This window comes from Lissotriton helveticus, chromosome 2_1 (genome assembly GCF_964261635.1).
Source record: "Lissotriton helveticus chromosome 2_1, aLisHel1.1, whole genome shotgun sequence".
Classification (NCBI taxonomy): Eukaryota; Metazoa; Chordata; class Amphibia; order Caudata; family Salamandridae; genus Lissotriton; species Lissotriton helveticus.
The window spans coordinates 122364461-122384390 of record NC_136059.1 but is presented as its reverse complement, the minus strand read 5'-3'; the positions used below and the strand labels follow the sequence as shown (position 1 = coordinate 122384390).

Here is a 19930-nt window from a genome sequence, read left to right as displayed (position 1 = left end):
AGTGTATTCTCTCTACTTCTCTGAGAATAAGTGAGCACGAGTGATTGAGTGAGAGGTTCTATAATCTTTGCAAGATCCCTGAGGGAACAGGGTTGTCATGTTCAGGAGTTGCCAGAAACCATTCACTCCCTGTTGGGTTTGGGGGGGGGGCTTATGGTGGCACTGTGAACTAGCTGGTTTATAGGCCAATCCTGCAGGGGTGTCTGGTATCTGACTTGACATAAAGCCCTTAGTTTATATTGTTCGAACAATGCGCAGATCCTACGTATTAGAAGGAACTACACCACATCTCCTGTGCTGTGAAACCAAAACCAGGCAGACAGCTAAGCAAACCTTCCTGCCAAGGTGCCTGTTGCCTAAAAGAAATGCAAATGTGCGCAATGAGTTAATTCTGCAAATGTAAAGGGTAGTCAGCAAATGTAAATGATGCTTGGAAGCCGGTACTGGTTTTATTTGATTGTATCACTTGAACCTTTGTGATGACAAAAATTATTCTTTTTGATTGGCAGTGCAAAGAGTTAAGAACTGAGCTGTGAAGTACATGCTTTTAACTGTAATTGCTTTAATATAAGACTTACTACCCCAGAAGTGTTGAAGGAAGAGGTATAATAAGGTTGCATTACGTACAGTCTGGCTATTACTGAAAATCTATATTTTCGAAGGTCCATTACATCCTAAACCTTTTTTGCACATTTTGCAGTGGTGTATCTTATACTGTGTATAATGAAAGTTTAAAATAATGGCACACATATTCACAGTGTTTTCTGTCATGTGTTGTGACCTCATAGCACTAAAACTACACAAGTCAATCTTCTCCACTGCAGCAACCAAGATTTAATTCTGTGGATCTATGCTTACACACAGAGCTCTGCAGTGCATTAACTAATAGAGGTTTCATAATATACTATAGTGCATTTCCCAACTAGTAACATCTTTTTTTAAATGTATTTTCATTTATGGTGTCCATTGTTTTCTATGTAGCTATCTGATGGTGAAAGACCAAAATACATATTTTGTTTTTTAGTGAAGCCCTTGACCCCGTTCCCACACTCATTGACCCCTGACACATTGCCGCAGTGTTGGGAAAAGATCCTTTAAGCAGTTGAAAATCATTTAATCACCACATCTGCAACAAAAACAGTACAAATAGGTTTATTACATGTGCCAGAGTAAAACAGCCGGGAGAGCGACCATGCTCTAAGAAAAGCATACGTCGGTCAGAAATTACACACACTTTATCATGCTAATTTTGGCCAACTTCCATAACTTTAACACCATGTGAACATTGGAAAAAGCTTCCTGCTTTTCTGTTATGTCCCACCCATATTACACACATTTATTTTAAGAACAGCTCTTTCCTGTGTTTGTGACTTCTCACACTACACTTACAGACTACAATTGGAACATTCTTGCTGCTCCGAATTTCCTGTTACATATGCAAGACAGGAAGTTTCTCAGCAAACATACAATGAGAAGAAAAAACACTTGAGCCAGACCGCATTTAGACCTTTTTTTTTAAAAACAGGCTATAGGTTATTTCCAGATACAAATGTGCAACTTAAACATGCACTTTTAACCACACATTTTAACCACATAATACTGTTTTTCTTTCTTTACATGATATTTCACAATTTGTGGGCAAGGGATAGGTAAAACAGAATAATTAGGGCCTAAATCTAAGTTAGTGTTTGGATTCCTTTCAGCAGCATTACAGTTCCTATCCTTTTTTAAAGCATTTGCTAGATGGAATTTTGGTAAAGATCAATCAATCAATCTAACATTTGTATACCGCACTAATCACCCGTGAGGGCCTCAAGGCGCTGAGGGTGGGTGCAGCTACTGCTCAAACAGCCAGGTCTTGAGACTTCTCCTGAAGGTCAGCAGGTCCTCGGTCTGGTGCAGTTGGCTGGGGAGGGTGTTCCATGTCTTGGCGGCGGGGTAGGAGAATGATCTGCCACCGGTGATCATCCTGTGGATGCGTGGGACGGTGGCGAGGACGAGGTCAGCAGAGCAAAGCTGGCGGTTTGGGGATTAGCAGGTGAGTCTTTTGATGAGGTATGTTGGACCGGCGTTGTGGAGTGCTTTGTGAGCGTGGGTGAGGTGCTTGAAGGTGATCCTCTTGTTGACTGGTAGCCAGTGCAGATTCCTCAGGTGGGCTGTAATGTGGGTGTGGCCGGAGACGTCAAGGATGAGGTGTGCGGAGGCGTTCTGTATACATTGTAGTCTTTTCCAGAAGTTTGCCATAGTTCCTGCATAGAGGGCATGGCCATAGTCTAATCTGCTGCTAACGAGGGCCTGGGTGACCGTCCTGGTTTCAGTGGAGATCCATCTGTAGATCTTGCGAAGCATGCAGAGGGTGTTGAAGCAGGAGGAGGAGACAGCGTTGACTTGCTGGGTCATTGAGAGCAATGAGTCCAGGACGAACCCCAGGTTTCATGCGTGGTTGGTGGGTGTTGGTGCCGCTCCCAGAGCGGTCAGCCACCAAGAGTAGTCCCAGGCGGAGGGGGTGGAGCCGAGTATGAGGGCCTCCGTCTTGTCTGCGTTTAGCTTCAGGTGGCTGTTCCTCATCCAATCATGGTTGTTCATCCAGTTTTGCTCCGGCAAGGTCTCTACATGAGTTGCAGGGTAGGCGGCACAGAGTCAGCAGTGTCTAGTATGCTAGTCTCCTCCTCCTTTTATGTCAATTCCCACCATTGCAAAAAAACTATGGGAAGTATCGATAGCTAGTTCTGGGCTGAGCAAAATTGCTGTAGCATCGACTCAGAGTCAGCTGCATCCAGCTGATCTCATCAGTAGGGTTGCATGGATGTGCTTGTAGCGCTTAGCGATTACCCTGTTCATGTAACTGCTTCCAGTGTTCTGATGGCATCGGCCGGGTGTTTATGATACTATGGGTTGGCCTAGTTTTTGATCCTTTACAGCAATGTAGGCACCAAGATGGCATCTGCGTTCAGCGCATCAGGTGGGGTTTACCAGACATTTCCCCTTCCCTGGCTGCAGCTGTTGGCCATCCTTATTGTGGTTTTTTGAACCCACTTACTTCCATGGGATGAATCCCCGGTTTCAGGCGCTCAGACTGGTGTCCTGGGCATGTGGGAAAGCTATCACCATATCCAGAGTTGAACATCTTACTCGTCCGGCTGCAGACAAAGCCCCTCATGAGACAAGGTTTAATGGGTTACTCAGTGGTTTAAATGGACTGATACTGTCCGGTACAGAGTACTGACACTTTTTATTTTGAGAGGGAGAGTACTGGCACTTCTCAAGAGAAATGCTATACTTTTAATGGGAGAGTACCGGTGTTGTATAGCATTTTAGGACCCTAGTGTAATTTTCCTGATCCATGCCCTTATATAGTTATAAAGTACCGTATCCTTATATAGACATAGAAATCATACCCATTTTAAGACATAGCTCAAGTAGTCCTAATACGGCTTGGCTACTTCCACTAGTTCCGAAAATCTACAACGATTTCTTGGAAAAACCCGCCTTCAGAAGTCAGGGACTTCCCCCTGCATGAATATTAATTTATCCAAGAACTAATGGAGTTTTCAGAGAATTAAGGGGCAGATGTATCAAGATACCTATTTGCGATTCTCAAATAGCGATTTTTTGAGAATCGCTATTTGAGAATCGCAAATGGTATGTATCAAAAAAATCGTAATTTGTTTTGCGATTTCTTGATATTCCTTAATTGCGAATTTGCAAATTGCGAATTCACAATTACGAAATACTTTCCCATTCATTTCCATGGGCCAGGAGGCCCATAGGAAGGAATGGGAAGCTATTCTCAATTTGCAATTCGCAATTTGCTAATCGCAAATTGAGAATAATTTCAAGGGTGCAGGGGTGTCCAAAGGACACCCTGCTGCACCCCTGAAATTTACATGTGTGTGCATATGGCGCACATACATGCCCTAAGGGCATGTATGTGCGCCACATGGCACCTTTACAAATGCCAAAAAGTGCATTTGTAAAAAAAATTGCAAATTACCACCAACTACAAGTTGGTGGTAATTTGCGATTTCTTAATTGGAATTCGCACAACTTGGGTGCCTCATGCATAGCATTTAAGGAATCGCAATTTTGCGATTCCTTAAATGCTGACGCAAACTTAAGGAATCGCTAATTTTGCGATTCCTTAATTTTGCGATGCGATTTCCATGTTCATTGCATTTTCAGTTTTTTTCTCACAAACGCTACTTTTTTGCGAATCGCAGCGTTTGCGAGAAAAAAAAACCAGATGATACATCTGCCCCTAAGTCTCTAATGATGTTATTATGTCAAACTCGGCACCTTCAAGGTATAAATATGCCCACATTTGTCCAAACAAACACACGGGGGTTTGGAGCATTTCGACTATGTACTTGCCCGACGCGCCCTGCTGCAGCAAGTGCCGAAGGAAGCCGACCCTCCAGCTGAAGCACTGAGAGACGCTGTACTTTCTCCAGTCGAGAAATCCAGCTCCAGTGTTTCCAGGCTACCCTTGCGGGGTGCTGGGAAATCGAGTCCTCAGAGAGAGATACCAGACCTCCTACAGTCTATAACCAGGGTATGGAGCTGATTAGACCCTAAGAGAATTCTTGGATTAGATTCTTGGCAAAGAATACTGAAACTAAGCTATACCTCAATTACTTCTTCCCTTGTACTAGACCTAGGTTAGGTACACCGGGGCAGACAAATTTTAGAAGCACCAGTTGAGTACTTTTAGTCATTATTTATCATTGTATGTGTTTTATGTATTGTATGGATTAGAAACCATATCATGCTTTTACAATATTATTTTATAATACTCTTCGTACTGTACGCTTTGTACTTTACCACAAGTATTACGATTGCAGCAGTTCATTTCTTATGCTTGAGAAAGAAGACTGTTCAATAAAAATAATTTATTGAAAACGCCCGTTTCTCTATTTCTCTGCACCTCTGGTGAAACGAAGCATGCACGATTGACTGAGTAAAATAACTATCTATTGTTTCCGCTACTCTAGAGATATATTTCTTATTCTTGGGAAACAAAGTTGTCATGTTTTAAGTGGTTGTCAAAACTAATCCCTTTTTGTTCATTCGAGAAAGTTTCTAGTGACCTCTGAGCTAGCTGGCACACACACAATTAAGTCTAGTACATTCGGTAGAGACCTAGTAGACCTCAGTCCTACATCTAAACTACAGTATATACTATTCCAATGCGCAGAGCATATTGGGAATATAGGAACTACACTACACCGGAACTTCTCAGAAACAAGTACCTGTTTGCAGTTTCAAGCACTGGGGTTACTGTAGTGTGTGGCCCAATGAGTGATACAGGCACACTAGGAGAATATTAAATTACATGCCCTGGGCACATGTATTACCATATATTAGAGTCATATAAGTACATTAAATGTGGCACTCAAGCTGAAGCCAATGTTATCAAGTTTTAGTGTGGAGGGCACAAGCATGTTAGCAGTGGTAAAGTGCAGAGAGCTCTAATGTCAACAAAAATGAATTCAGAGGACAGGAGGGATGAAGATAAAAAGTTTGGGGATGACCCTGTGGCGAGGACCAAGTCCAACACTTATAAAAAGACTTTGTAATGTAAATGACTGGACATCTAATCATACCACTCAGACCCATGGATGGGTGGTCATTAATAAAGCAGCCTATTCAATGGCAAAATGGAGACTGGCAGCACTAGGTTTGTGTTACTTAAAGAAATAGTAGACTTATATGACTTCAGCACAGACAGCTTTAAAAATGTTATGCAATAGTTGACGTAGTTAGCATCTTCCTTATGTAGAAGGATCATTAAAAGTGAATTCAGCACAGAGAAAGCCAAAAGGCATATGAAGTCATGTGGGGACGATATTTGAAGGGAGCTAAAACAAAACTGAACAAATAAATGGGAATAAACATGAAGAAAATGAATTAAAGTGAATAAAATGGAATTAAGCGGAGCCAAGGCGGCACATTTTCGCAGTGCGTTTGGTTTGGGGCGGAGAATACGTCCCACTTCTCAATTCTGTTAACTATTCAGTGTCCTTTGGGCAGGACACTGCAACCTAGCTGCACGCAAAAGGAGTACATTGAGATAAACCGAAATTAAAAGCAGTACGAACAGGAGTGCATTCCACACCCCCTTACATTGTTTATACCAATGAGTGATACAGGCACACTAGGAGAATATTAAATTACATGCCCTGGGCACATGTATTACCATATATTAGAGTCATATAAGTACATTAAATGTGGCACTCAAGCTGAAGCCAATGTTATCAAGTTTTAGTGTGGAGGGCACAAGCATGTTAGCAGTGGTAAAGTGCAGAGAGCTCTAATGTCAACAAAAATGAATTCAGAGGACAGGAGGGATGAAGATAAAAAGTTTGGGGATGACCCTGTAGCGAGGACCAAGTCCAACACTTATAAAAAGACTTTGTAATGTAAATGACTGGACATCTAATCATACCACTCAGACCCATGGATGGGTGGTCATTAATAAAGCAGCCTATTCAATGGCAAAATGGAGACTGGCAGCACTAGGTTTGTGTTACTTAAAGAAATAGTAGACTTATATGTCTTCAGCACAGACAGCTTTAAAAATGTTATGCAATAGTTGACGTAGTTAGCATCTTCCTTATGTAGAAGGATCATTAAAAGTGAATTCAGCACAGAGAAAGCCAATGATTTCCTGTGGCATATCAAAATACCAGTGTCACCCAATGAGTTAAACTTATGTATTTATGTGTGAAACATACAACTATATTTTAAGACGAACAAGGGATTACCTTAGGATGTGTGGTTAAAGACAAATATGCATATTAAATTAGAAGGGGAACATTTATATTTGAATATAGACACACAGAAGGGCCATGGCATACAATTGATGTAATATGGGAAGACAGTATTAGTCATGAAATTCCTCTGTGTACTCCTGAGCAAACTATAATTTATGTACAGCTCATGTGTGCTTGTAGTTCTGTTAGATGTCATGGGTATTCTGCTATTTTTAAAAGCTAAATTACTCCTGTTAAACATACAATTGTAAATTCTGTATTGTGTATTATATCAGTTCATAAAACAAATGTTTGTTTATGTTCTTTTTCAGATGTTCTTTTCACTGTTGATAAAGGAGATACCTGTAGAATAGGCTTGCCTCCAAAAGATGCAACAGATGATTTTCATACAAGAGCCATACAATTTGGAACATTTGAAAAAGCTAGCCACATCTTCTTTGGTCCAGACGACAAGATATATGTTGTGCGTGGAGCAGAACTGTACCAAGGATCTCTGCCAAGATCTAAGGGGGCTGATTGGTTTAGTGAGGCCAAACTTATTGGGGAAAGTGGTTGGGATCAGTTCAAATTTGTATTATTCCACCCTAAAGGGAGAATCTATGCTGTCACTCATGAAGGGCACTTGTTCAGAGGTGTACCACCCACTCCTGATGACCAATCCTGGATTGATAGGAAGGCAAAGAGGCTGGACGGAGAGAGATGGAATGAGTTTAGCGCTCTCTGTTATGATCCTGTGGGAATGTTGTACGGAGTGGCTTCAGGAAAGTTAGTAAGAGGCCTTTATCCCAGCTCAACAACTAGGAGCTGGTTGGATAACGCTGAAGAGATTGGCAATAGTACAAGCTGGGAGGTATTAAGTCACTTCATGGCTTTCACCCAGGATGGCAATTTGTGGTGTGTCAACAAATCTACCGGAGAGATGTTGACTGGTCCACCACCCACCAACAGCACCGAAAACTGGGCGGATAGTGCCCAAAAGTTGGGTAGTGGCTTCCACGTTTACAAGCACTTAGCACTGATGCGGGATACAACCCTCAATACAATTCAAAATCTCAATTTCCTAGTAAATATTGGAGAAACAAGTGACCAGCAAGTAGTGGAAGTGAAAGAGCAAAAGTATGACAACAAAGGGGGAAGTGCTGGCTTGTCATGCACGTTGGAGTAAGTACACTGCTAAAACCTTTTGCGGTACATGATGGGGTATTGTTTGATTTTTTAATATTTGTTTTTTTCATCTGGTATAATATAACTAATTGCTTTCATTTCACATATCATTTTAATGCTAAGCTGCTAGTGCATTTACCAAGAAATATAAACAAAATCTAAAGAAAATATGAAAGAAGAACTGTAAACCAAATCTGAAAGTACCTTGTGTTCTTTGGAGAGATGCAATAGAAAAACCCTGCTGGTCTTACAGATGGTTGCAGGATTCTTCTGAAGAAAAGTTTGTAAAATGCATTTGCACTAACAAAGCAACTGCCTAAGCTAGGCAGTATTAATTCTATTTCATGGCTATTACCCAAGAGGCCAATTTGTGGTGTGTCAAGATATCTAACAGGGTGCTGTTAACCTGTCCACCAATTAACAATAGTACAGATCATGGGGATGACAATGACCTACAATTAGTTAGTAGCTTCCTGGTTTCAAACCAATGATCATTTATGAAGACTAAAACTCTCAGTCTGATTCATGACCTTACATTCCTGCTCAGCTTCAAAGGGTTGTACTGACCTCAGTTCACTGCTAACACTACAGGCTATATTCATCCCTTCCGCAGTTGGTCCAACCAGCTCTCAGCTGCTAGATCAAAAACCAAACTACTAATGGGAGTACTTGACCCAGAAACCGGTGTAAATACCTAAAAAGAAAATGTTGACTTTTAACAGCTCATCTTTGACATTACAGAGGAGAACAATCTTATGCATACCAGTCCAATTCTACTGTAGAAGAAGAAACATACCTGATAATCAACCTTTGTCTCCCAATTGCAAGGAGAATCCTGCATTGCACAAAACGTAGGAGTTGGTTGAGCCAGCGAGAAGCAGGTGCCCATGCTCCCCACATTTCTGGACTGGTTCTCCGACCAGTAAGACCTCTTTCCAACACAGAGCTCCGCTGCACCAGCAACCTCTTCCTCCTTTTTCCTTAGCCACTCCCCTTCACATCTGTGCCTGCTTCTCACCTTATTGCTTTTTCTCTTTTCGGCACTTTTTTCAGCTCCCTTTGTCACCTTTTTTTGCCACTTTTGATTTTTACTGCTATTTTTGCTGTCGTCTTTTTTCTACTTTCGCCTCCTTTTCTGAGTACTTTCAACACCTTTTCCTGCTATTTTTGTCATATTTTCCAGTTACTCTCACCTCCATTTCTCTGCTACATTTGCCCCCTTTTTTCTGCTACTTTTACCTCTTTTTTCTAAATATTTTCTCTGCATACTTTTGCTACTTATTTTTGATACCTTTGGCACTCTGTCTATGCCCCCTCTCTCCCCCCCAAAGCCTTTTCTTCCATTCCCTTATGTCTCTCCTCCTGCCTCACCCCGCTCCTGCTCTGCTGCAGTTCTTCGCTCCTCTTCTTCCTGTCTCAGGAAGCCCCAATCACTGTTCCCCTCCTGCCTCCCAGAACCTACTTAATGGTGGCTGCAGCATGACCTAATTGAGAAGATGTACAAAAGGAGGTGGTGATGGACGTAGCATCTGAATCAATCAAACACTCACACCCAGTCAAAAGATCTGGGTTTAATCCATCACCGTTCTTTAGCCCACTCTACCACCCCAGTTCAGACATGGCTATATGCAAATCAGTCTGACCCTGTGCCTCATGGGAACAGTCCAGCCCGAACTGCCAAGCCATGTCTTCCCTGGACCGGAAAGAAGCTTCCGAGGACCGGTTTCTGGCATTCCAGCCGTCTTCAGCCCGGCTTGCTTGAATCCAGTGGCAAAGTGAGCAAGGGACTCGCGTCTGAGCATACCCTGCCACACTTATGAGGGCCAAGAGCGTACAAAAGGAGGTGGTGATGGACGGAGCATCTGAATCAATCAAACCCTCCCACCCAGTCAAAAGATCTGGGTTTAATCCATCACCGTTCTTTAGCCCACTCTGCCACCCCAGTTCCGACATGGCTATATGCAAATCAGTCTGACCATGTGCCTCATGGGAACAGTCCAGCCCGAACTGCCAAGCCATGTCTTCCCTGGACCGGAAACAAGCTTCCGAGGACCGGTTTCTGGTATTCCAGTCGTCTTCAGCCCGGCTTGCTTGAATCCAGTGGCAAAGTGAGCAAGGGACTCACGTCTGAGCATACCCTGCCACACTTATGGCGGCCAAAAGCGTACAAAAGGAGGTGGTGATGGATGGAGCATCTGAATCAATCAAACACTCACACCCAGAGAAAAGATCTGGGTTTAATCCATCACGTTCTTTAGCCAACTCTGCCACCCCAGTTGAGACATGGCTATATGCAAATCAGTCTGACCCTGTGCCTCATGGGAACAGTCCAGCCTGAATTGCCAAGCCAAGCTTCCGAGGAACGGTTTCTGGCATTCCAGCCGTCTTCAGCCCGGCTTGCTTGAATCCAGTGGCAAAGTGAGCAAGGGACTCTCGTCTGAGCATACCCTGCCACACTTATGGCGGCCAAAAGCGTACAAAAGGAGGTGGTGATGGACGGAGCATCTGAATCAATCAAACACTCACACCCAGTCAAAAGATCTGGGTTTAATCCATCACCGTTCTTTAGCCCACTCTGTCACCCCAGTTCAGACATGGCTATATGCAAATCAGTCTGACCCTGTGCCTCATGGGAACATTCCAGCCCGAACTGCCAAGCCATGTCTTCCCTGGACCGGAAACAAGCTTCCGAGGACCGGTTTCTGGCATTCCAGCCGTCTTCAGCCCGGCTTGCTTGAATCCAGTGGCAAAGTGAGCAAGGGACTCACGTCTGAGCATACCCTGCCACACTTATGGCGGCCAAAAGCGTACAAAAGGAGGTGGTGATGGACGGAGCATCTGAATCAATCAAACACTCACACCCAGTCACAAGATCTGGGTTTAATCCATCACCGTTCCTTAGCCCACTCTGCCACCCCAGTTCAGACATGGCTATATGCAAATCCGTCTGACCCTGTGCCTCATGGGAACAGTCCAGCCCGAACTGCCAAGCCATGTCTTCCCTGGACCGGAAACAAGCTTCTGAGGACCGGTTTCTGGCATTCCAGCCATCTTCAGCCCGGCTTGCTTGAATCCAGTGGCAAAGTGAGCAAGGGACTCACGTCTGAGCATACCCTGCCACACTTATGGCGGCCAAAAGCGTACAAAAGGAGGTGGTGATGGACGGAGCATCTCAACCAATCAAACACTCTCACCCAGTCAAAAGATCTGGGTTTAATCGATCACCGTTCTTTAGCCCACTCTGCCACCCCAGTTCAGACATGGCTATATGCAAATCAGTCTGACCCTGTGCCTCATGGGAACAGTCCAGCCCGAACTGCCAAGCCATGTCTTCCCTGGACCGGAAACAAGCTTCCGAGGACCGGTTTCTGGCATTCCAGCCGTCTTCAGCCCGGCTTGCTTGAATCCAGTGGCAAAGTGAGCAAGGGACTCACGTCTGAGCATACCCTGCCACACTTATGGCGGCCAAAAGCGTACAAAAGGAGGTGGTGATGGACGGAGCATCTGAATCAATCAAACAGTCACACCCAGTCAAAAGATCTGGGTTTAATCCATCACCGTTCTTTAGCCCACTCTGCCACCCCAGTTCATGGATTAAACCCAGATCTTTTGACTGGGTGTGAGTGTTTGATTGATTCAGATGCTGCGTCCATCACCACCCCCTTTTGTACCGCTTTTGGCCGCTATAAGTGTGGCAGGGTATGCTCAGACGTGAGTCCCTTGCTCACTTTGCCACTGGATTCAAGCAAGCCAGACTGAAGACGGCTGGAATGCCAGAAACCGGTCCTCGGAAGCTTGTTTCCGGTCCAGGGAAGACATAGCTTGGCAGTTCGGGCTGGACTGTTCCCATGAGGCACAGGGTCAGACTGATTTGCATATGGCCATGTCTGAACTGGGGTGGCAGAGTGGGCTAAAGAACGGTGATGGATTAAACCCAGATCTTTTGACTGGGTGTGAGTGTTTGATTGATTCAGATGCTGCGTCCATCACCACCCCCTTTTGTACCGCTTTTGGCCGCCATAAGTGTGGCAGGGTATGCTCAGACGTGAGTCCCTTGCTCACTTTGCCACTGGATTCAAGCAAGCCGGACTGAAGACGGCTGGAATGCCAGAAACCGGTCCTCGGAAGCTTGTTTCCGGTCCAGGGAAGACATAGCTTGGCAGTTCGGACTGGACTGTTCCCATGAGGCACAGGGTCAGACTGATTTGCATATGGCCATGTCTGAACTGGGGTGGCAGAGTGGGCTAAAGAACGGTGATGGATTAAACCCAGATCTTTTGACTGGGTGTGAGTGTTTGATTGATTCAGATGCTCCGTCCATCACCACCCCCTTTTGTACCGCTTTTGGCCGCCATAAGTGTGGCAGGGTATGCTCAGACGTGAGTCCCTTGCTCACCTTGCCACTGGATTCAAGCAAGCCGGGCTGAAGACGGCTGGAATGCCAGAAACCGGTCCTCGGAAGCTTGTTTCCGGTCCAGGGAAGACATGGCTTGGCAGTTCGGGCTGGACTGTTTCCATGAGGCACAGGGTCAGACTGATTTGCATATGGCCATGTCTGAACTGGGGTGGCAGAGTGGGCTAAAGAACGGTGATGGATTAAACCCAGATCTTTTGACTGGGTGTGAGTGTTTGATTGATTCAGATGCTCCGTCCATCACCACCCCATTTTGTACCGCTAATTGAGAAGATGGCCTGGCTCCTCACCTAACTCGACTGGTCCCCAAACCAGTCAATGACCTTCAGACCCAATGCTCTGAGGCACCAGAAACCGCTGCCTCCTCTCTCCTCCTCCGCTTCTCTTCACCTCTGTACCTGCTTCCCACTTTTTCTCTTTTTGCCATCTTTCTTGATTCACCCTGCCACATTTTTTTCCACTTTTGCCTCCATTTTTGCTACTTAGACTGTCATTTTTCTGCAACTTTTACCTCCTTTTTTGATTACTTTTGCCACCTTTTCCTACTACATTTACATCCTTTACTCTGCCACTTCTTCAAGAGTGTTTCTGCCACTTTTACATCCTTCTTTTCAGCTATTTTTGCCTCCTCTTTGCTGCTAATTCTGCTGCTTTTTCCACATACTATTGCCTCCTTTTCTGATTACTTTTTCCACCTTTCACTGTGTAATTTTGTTGTTTACTTTTTCCACCTTTGTCACTCTGTCTTCGCCCCCTCTCTTCCCCCAAAAGCCCTCTCTGCCATTCACTTATTTCTCCCTTCCTTCCTCCCTCCCCGCTCCTTAGCTGCTCTCCTACGGGTCTTCCTGCCACTTCTTCCTATCTCAGGAAGCCCGGATCACTGCTTGCCTTCCACTTCCCAGAACCTACATAATGGTGGCCGCAGAGTGACATCATTGAGCAGATGGCCGGGCTCCTCACATACCACAACTGGTCCCCAGACCAGTCAAGACCCTTTTGGAAACAGTGCTCTGCTGCACCATAAAACACGGCCTCCTCTCTCGTCCTCCACTTCTCTTCACCTCTGTACCTGCTTCCTACTTTTCTTCTCTTTGCCACCTTTCTTGGTTCACTCTGCCACCTTTTTGTGCCACTTTTGCCTACTTCTTTTGCTACTTATACTGCCATCTTTCTGCAACTTTTGCCTCCTTTTATGATTATTTTGCCACCTTTTTCTGCTACTTTTTACCAGCTTTCTGCTACTTTTGCTTAGATAGATAGATAAATAGATAGATAGATAGATAGATAGATCGATAATATGGTTTATTATTAAGTGTAAGTAGGTACCTACTACCAGAAATAAGGTCACAATCACAATATAATGCCCAGTCAAGGGCTCAATAAATTATTTCCTACTTAACTCTTGGTATGTGCCTGCAAGCAGGCAGGCTTAACTTAGGAAACAGGTGTGTAATGCATTTAAAAACACCAATACATTAAACTAATTAAGAAAATTGGAAATATCCCAATGTAGGGAACTGGAAATATTAATTTTTAAAGATTATATACTTATATAGTGCCTAAAAATGAAAAGCGCCAACTTGGGACATTTGCTTGCACCTGACTCGGACAAAGTCAAAGTTGAGGCCAACAGCGATGGAGCGCAGGTCAGATACAATGAGAGGTGAGGACAGGTCAAGTTTGTACCTTTGGACGTAGTAATTTTTCTGGAGTTTTTCTTTCATCGTCAAGCAAAGCACTTTGTCAGGCCGGGAATCAGTTTTTCGATGGCTGCTTTTTCAGTGTGAGGCCTCAGCGCTCTGGAGCTTTCAGCGAGACACATCGGAAATCCAGGTTGGGTCGGGGTTTTATGTTGGTCGTTTGAATCTCGTCGACGGGTCGTCCAAGTTATGGAACCTTTTGACAAAATTTCTTTGAATCTTCTCAAACCTTGCGGAGATGCTTCTGAAGGTATTTGTGGGAGTTCAAAGCATCCGCATCACAAATCCAAGGTTCCAGAAGCTCTGAGTTGCTCCTCAGATGTTGGGACTACAATTCCAACTCTGCATCTGACCAAATCCTTTAAAGTTCAGCTGAAGGTGGTCAGCTGATTTCTTGTTGGTAGAAATGATGCAGGTGGAACTCTTTCAACCTGTTGCTTTCAGGGAGTCCACTCCTTAAACTTTTATTCCAAGGCAAGGTCCTTTTCTTGCTGTAGGTCCAAAGTGTGCAGAGAGTGCAGTCTTTCATTGTTCACTAATATTGGTGCAGGCCAGGGTTCATCAGGGCAGTTCTTTATCTTCTTGTTTCTTCCAGGCAGGGATCTGAGTTGCTGTGCAGTTCTCCCATATTTATCCAGTATTCTTGGGTGACAAGCAGGGGTGCACCTCCGACCAATGGGGTACAGGCTGCCTCCAGATGTATGACTGCTTCCTCCAAAGTGTGGCATATTCTTGTACCAAAAAGCACTATTTCACAAAGTCTAAAATGAAGAAACTTTCTTGCGGAGGTTAGGATCCACATTAGCAAACCTAACGGCATGGTTTATTTTCCCTAATGCTTCCCTTCCAGCTTCTATGCTAATCTAATTGCTGGGGCTCCCATCTGGCGAGGGAGGGGGATATTGGAAGTGGGTGTGAGCCTGTGTCATATCCTTAACTGCCATCCACTCTTTGTAGACCAGTTAGGCCACTCTACTGCATCTTCCTTTCGCTCTATTGCTGCCATTCACCTCCCACCAGATGTCCTTTTTCTCTATGCAGGCCACTCCACACCTCATCAGGTCAGGTTGGCTAAGCCTGTCAAAGGCTGGCCAATCAGGAGAGGCTGCTATAAGGCTGGATTTTGGCTCAAAAGAAAATAAAGTTCTATAACTTCTTTTCTTTATTAGTTATAAAAAATCGAACAGTTTTTGGATTTATCATTACTAAAACATCTTTGGAAAAATATTTCAGCTTACTGCTGTCAATAGTTATACTTTATTGAAATACTCCTATGTTATCCTATGGAGCTAATGTGCTTCAATGAGGAAAATGACATTGAGAGTTTGGTTCTGCACCAGGGCATATACAACATCTTTTAAAATGTGCCTGCTCATTTTTTGTACATGCCCCAAACCTTGGGGACTTGGATTAGACCTTAGGGGTAACTTATATGTGAAAACAAGGTAGTTTAATACTTTTGAAGTATTCTAGATCCGATTTAATTCTAGATTTGTATTCAATCACGTTCGAATAATTAGAACCAATACATGGCAATACATTTTCACTTAAAATAAAATAATACCTACTACAACCAGACTGGAGATTCAAGAATCTAAAAACAATGGCTACTATATTATTTCATAGGTATAAAAAGAGTTAAAACCAACCCTACATTTTTAAAGTAAAAACAGCGTCCAATATTTTGCAGATAAAGAGGTAAGGTGCAATATGCCACGGGCAAGCTAATAGGGCGTTCTGCTGGTAGGACAGAGGTTACTAAAATTTCAATACCCCAGAATATTTGTGTGAAGCAGAAGATCATGTTTTCTGGGTTGACAGTCCCCATATCCCAGGGCCACATGACCATGGAGGACACTGCACATGTCCCTTGAGTTTGTCAGTTCCAGTTGGTGGCTCTCCTAAGAGTTAGCTAATGGATGCTGTTCTGGGTTCTACTCCTACTTACAGCACTTTGCGCCTTTTGAATGACATAGCGGGAGGAGCAGGCAGTTTCGTTCCTCCAACAGCGGAACAACAGATGAAGCCAGGATCCGTTTCGGTAGTTACATAACCTGCATGAGTTACCTCATGTTTTCGGGCCAAACTAGAATTAAAGTATGTAATTGGCAGTGCAGTTAGCCCCTTAAAAATCATTTTTGTACAGGCCTGGAATGAGAGCGCTTGTTTAAAGCCTTCCGAGAGATTGCATCATGCCTCTCGGCCAGGGTGCTAGGTCAAAGAGTACCAATGTCCACTTCAAAGGACCTAAATTGCGCTGGGCGGTTTACAACTTTTTCGAAGCAGAGTAAGGAATCTCTTGGAGATACAGGCTGTCTGTCCTGATTTTCAGAGTGCTGATTGCTGTTGCTAGCTGTAGCCGCCAAGTAGATCCTGCTGCATGGAAGATGGCTTTCAAGTGATATTTGAGCGAGGACTCTGGGGCATGCAAGACCCTGAGATAGAACTTTATCAGATCCCCTGGCCCTCGAGGTTAGGGGACTCGAGGCCCAGCTCCAGCCTCAACCTTGTTCGTCTTGCTTGTCGAGGGGCGAGTAGAATTCTCTTGTATGCCTTAATCTGGGAATTTATAAATAAATATGTCAAAGGTGCTGGGGAACGCCAAATAACCAGAATTTAGGCCAGGATTAGTTTTGCTTTCATAATAGTCAACATGGGCTCTGCAGTTGAGCTTTGATCTTGCTTAAGCCCGTTATTGGTAGGGACACAGGTGGTGACAGGGGTGGTGCCTGTTTTAACCAGAAATCATGTTCCCTCATACAAATATATGTTTGCTTTGAAAAGCAGGAGCAAGATCCCCCCCAGGCAAATTTCTTCCCCCATAACTTGCCCCAGTCCACCCTGTCAAAGGCAGTGCTGTAGTCAATCAAGCAGCAGAACAAGGGTGGATGCTTCATCCTGGCTGCGTGTGTTGATCGGTGAGCCAGAGTTAAGATGTTATCTATTGTTGAGCTGTTGGCAATAAACTATGATTGGTAAAGTGGTAACATACGCTTTTCCACTACCCATGTTTCTAGCTCATTGAGAACAATACAGGCATAGGGTAATTGGCTGGGTTAGATCAAATTCCCTTTTTTGGAATGGTAAAAAAGAATGTAACTCCTGGAATCCGATTTGGGCCTGGGTCAATCAATCAATCAATCATGACGCTTGTATAGTGCACTACTCACCCGGAAGGGTCTCAAGGCGCTTGGGGGGAAGGGGTCCGCTACTGCTCGAACAGCCAGGTCTTGAGTTGTCTCCTGAAGGCGAGGTGGTCCTGGGTCAGCCGAAGGTGAATGGGGAGGGAGTTCCATGTCTTGGCCGCCAGGTAGGCGAAGGATCTGCCTCCGGCGGTGGCTCTTCAGATGCGTGGTACGTCGGCAAGGGCGAGGCTAGTAGACCGTAGCTGGCGGGTGGGCGTGTAGAAGGTCAGGCAGTCATTGAGGTACTTGGGGCCCAGGTCATGGAGAGACTTGTGTGCGTGGGTGAGGAGCCTGAACGTGATCCTCTTGTTGACGGGGAGCCAGTGCTGGTCCCTCAGGTGGCCGGAGATGTGGCTGCGTCGGGGGATGTCCAGGATGAGTCGGGCGGAGGCGTTCTGGATGCGTTGGAGTCTTTTCTGTAGCTTGGCTGTGGTTCCGGCGTAGAGGGTGTTTCCGTAGTCCAGTCATCTGGTGACGAGGGCCTGGGTGACCGTCTTCCTGGTTTCGGTCGGGATCCATCGGAAGATCTTGCGAAGCATGCGAAGGGTGTGAAAGCATGATGAGGAGACGGCGTTGACTTGTCTGGTCATCGAGAGGGAGGAGTCCAGGATGAAGCCCAGGTTGGGTGCGTGGTCTGTTGGCTTGGGGGCGGTGCCCAGGGCTGGTGGCCACCAGGAGTCGTCCCAGGCGGAGGGCGATGGTCCCAGGATGAGGACTTCCGTCTTGTCTGAGTTCAGTTTCAGGCGGCTGTTCTTCATCCACTCGGCGACGTCTTTCATCCCTTTGTGCAGGCTGGTTCTGGCGGTGTCGGGGTCTCTGGTGAGGGAGAGGATCAGCTGGGTGTCGTTGGCGTAGGAGATGATGTTGAGGTTGTGTTGGCGTGCGATGGCAGCAAGAGGTCTCATGTAGACTTTCCCCATCTTTCCTCTTTTTCTTGATTGTGACATTTACTGTGCCTGATGTAAGTATCATCCCGTATTGGGATCCAAAATCTGGAGTTGTGAGGGGCAGAGAAGAGACAGCTGCTATTGCTTTGCTGGATGAATGTAACCTTTCCACATGGCTAATTCACTCCTTTTCCGCCACTCCATTTTCCATTGTGAGTCCTTGATTGCCCAGACAGTTTATGTACAGCCACAATCTAGTGTGCCTTTTTTCTTTTAGTATCATGAAAACTCTGAGCCACTCTGCCTCATTGTGCTCCCTTTAGTGCTGCAATATTTTATACTTGTAGATTGCCCTAAGGTAAGAGATAGTGTGATCTTTGCCTGGTGTACCGCCTCTTCTTCAGGGACAAAATTGATGAAACAACCGTGGCAGTATTTGGGCAGCTAGAAGGTTTCTTTTTAGGCTCCATGGGAGGCAGAGAGCAACATTTTGTGTTTGTTATTTATTTGTTTATTTATATGTTGTGATTCCCTAATATGCCTTTGTACATTTGGAAGGGCAATTTAACATTTCTTAATGGAGCGAAATTGTGATTTAGTCCTTTAAGAAATGCTAAAAAGAATGGCCCTAAGTCTTTGTTTGTACCATAGACCTTTCATACAATTTAGATGTGTATTGTAATTTAAATAAGTATTATACATTAGTCTCATAATAACGCATTAAATGACAGCGTAAAAAGTGAACACGATGCCGCAATGCAAAACACGAATGTGAAAAAATCTGCGATGTCCCAAACGGCGATACAAAAATCTGCGATAACCAGCGACAGGCCTGCAATTCCCATGCGTCATTTGGGAAAATGCACCATAAAAGCTGAAAAAGGAAATGTTGAGATGACAATGTACAAGTACAATCTCACATCCGTGTTGTAGAACAAATGTCTATTGTCCTGCATCAAATAGGCATCACCTCACAAACAGTCACAATGTACATTGACATGTAGTCTGTATGTAAACTGTGCCAATGCGTAAACATACATGAAATCCACTGTGAAACAGCATCTCCCATTCACATTGCAGAGGGACAATCAACACCTCCTGCATACAGATGTGACATGTCTATGACCAATCAAGTATGAAAGCATGGACAAATGTAGGGGAAGTGACTCCCCCTTACGTATATGTTGCTCATGTTGTGAGACTTGAGCCACAAGGTGCATCCCTGCATCATGGTGGTATAAATGTGACCCCAAAAGAAGCCCTGTTATCACTTGTAGGTCACAAAAGACAGTCAATATGTAATGATGTGGGACACATGTGAAACACCGAAGAGTGGGTTACATTATTCTCAGTGACACACAGAAATGGCATTTCGAATATGTGACACACCAAACAGCCTCTCTGTACAGAGGTGACACACCCACCAGCTATTATCAAATCATGAAATTGTTAGCACTATATGTTGCACTTACACTTGTCTGAGTGATGTGTTTGTACAGATGAGCGACATGCACTCAGTGAATGTGTGTTGGAATGCATTTATTAACATATGCTGTGCCTGTGATCATTTTATACTGTCCCATGATTGCTAAGGACTGTCACAATGTGACGTGCTCATGTGAAGAAATTGGCAATGATGGTGTTCCTATGGGCCATTCCAGCTGTGGCTGCAGTGGGGTGTGGTAAACCTGCCTCATCTTCATCATCATAGTCAAGTGCATCTGGCACCTGTATCCATGGGGCATTGGTGCGTACACACATGTTGTGCAACACGCAAAATGCAACGATCTTCTTGCACACGATGTCC

At 44.7% G+C, this 19930-nt stretch overlaps 1 protein-coding gene across 1 annotated transcript in view; it reads left to right on the top strand.

The window, feature by feature from the left end:
- Nucleotides 1-19930, top strand: part of LOC144817779 (uncharacterized) — a 130616-nt gene that overhangs the window by 61608 nt on the left and 49078 nt on the right. The window contains exon 2 of the mRNA XM_078674593.1: nt 7085-7934. Within this exon, the coding sequence (XP_078530719.1) occupies nt 7085-7934 (850 nt within the window). The remainder of the gene's footprint in view (nt 1-7084; nt 7935-19930) is intronic.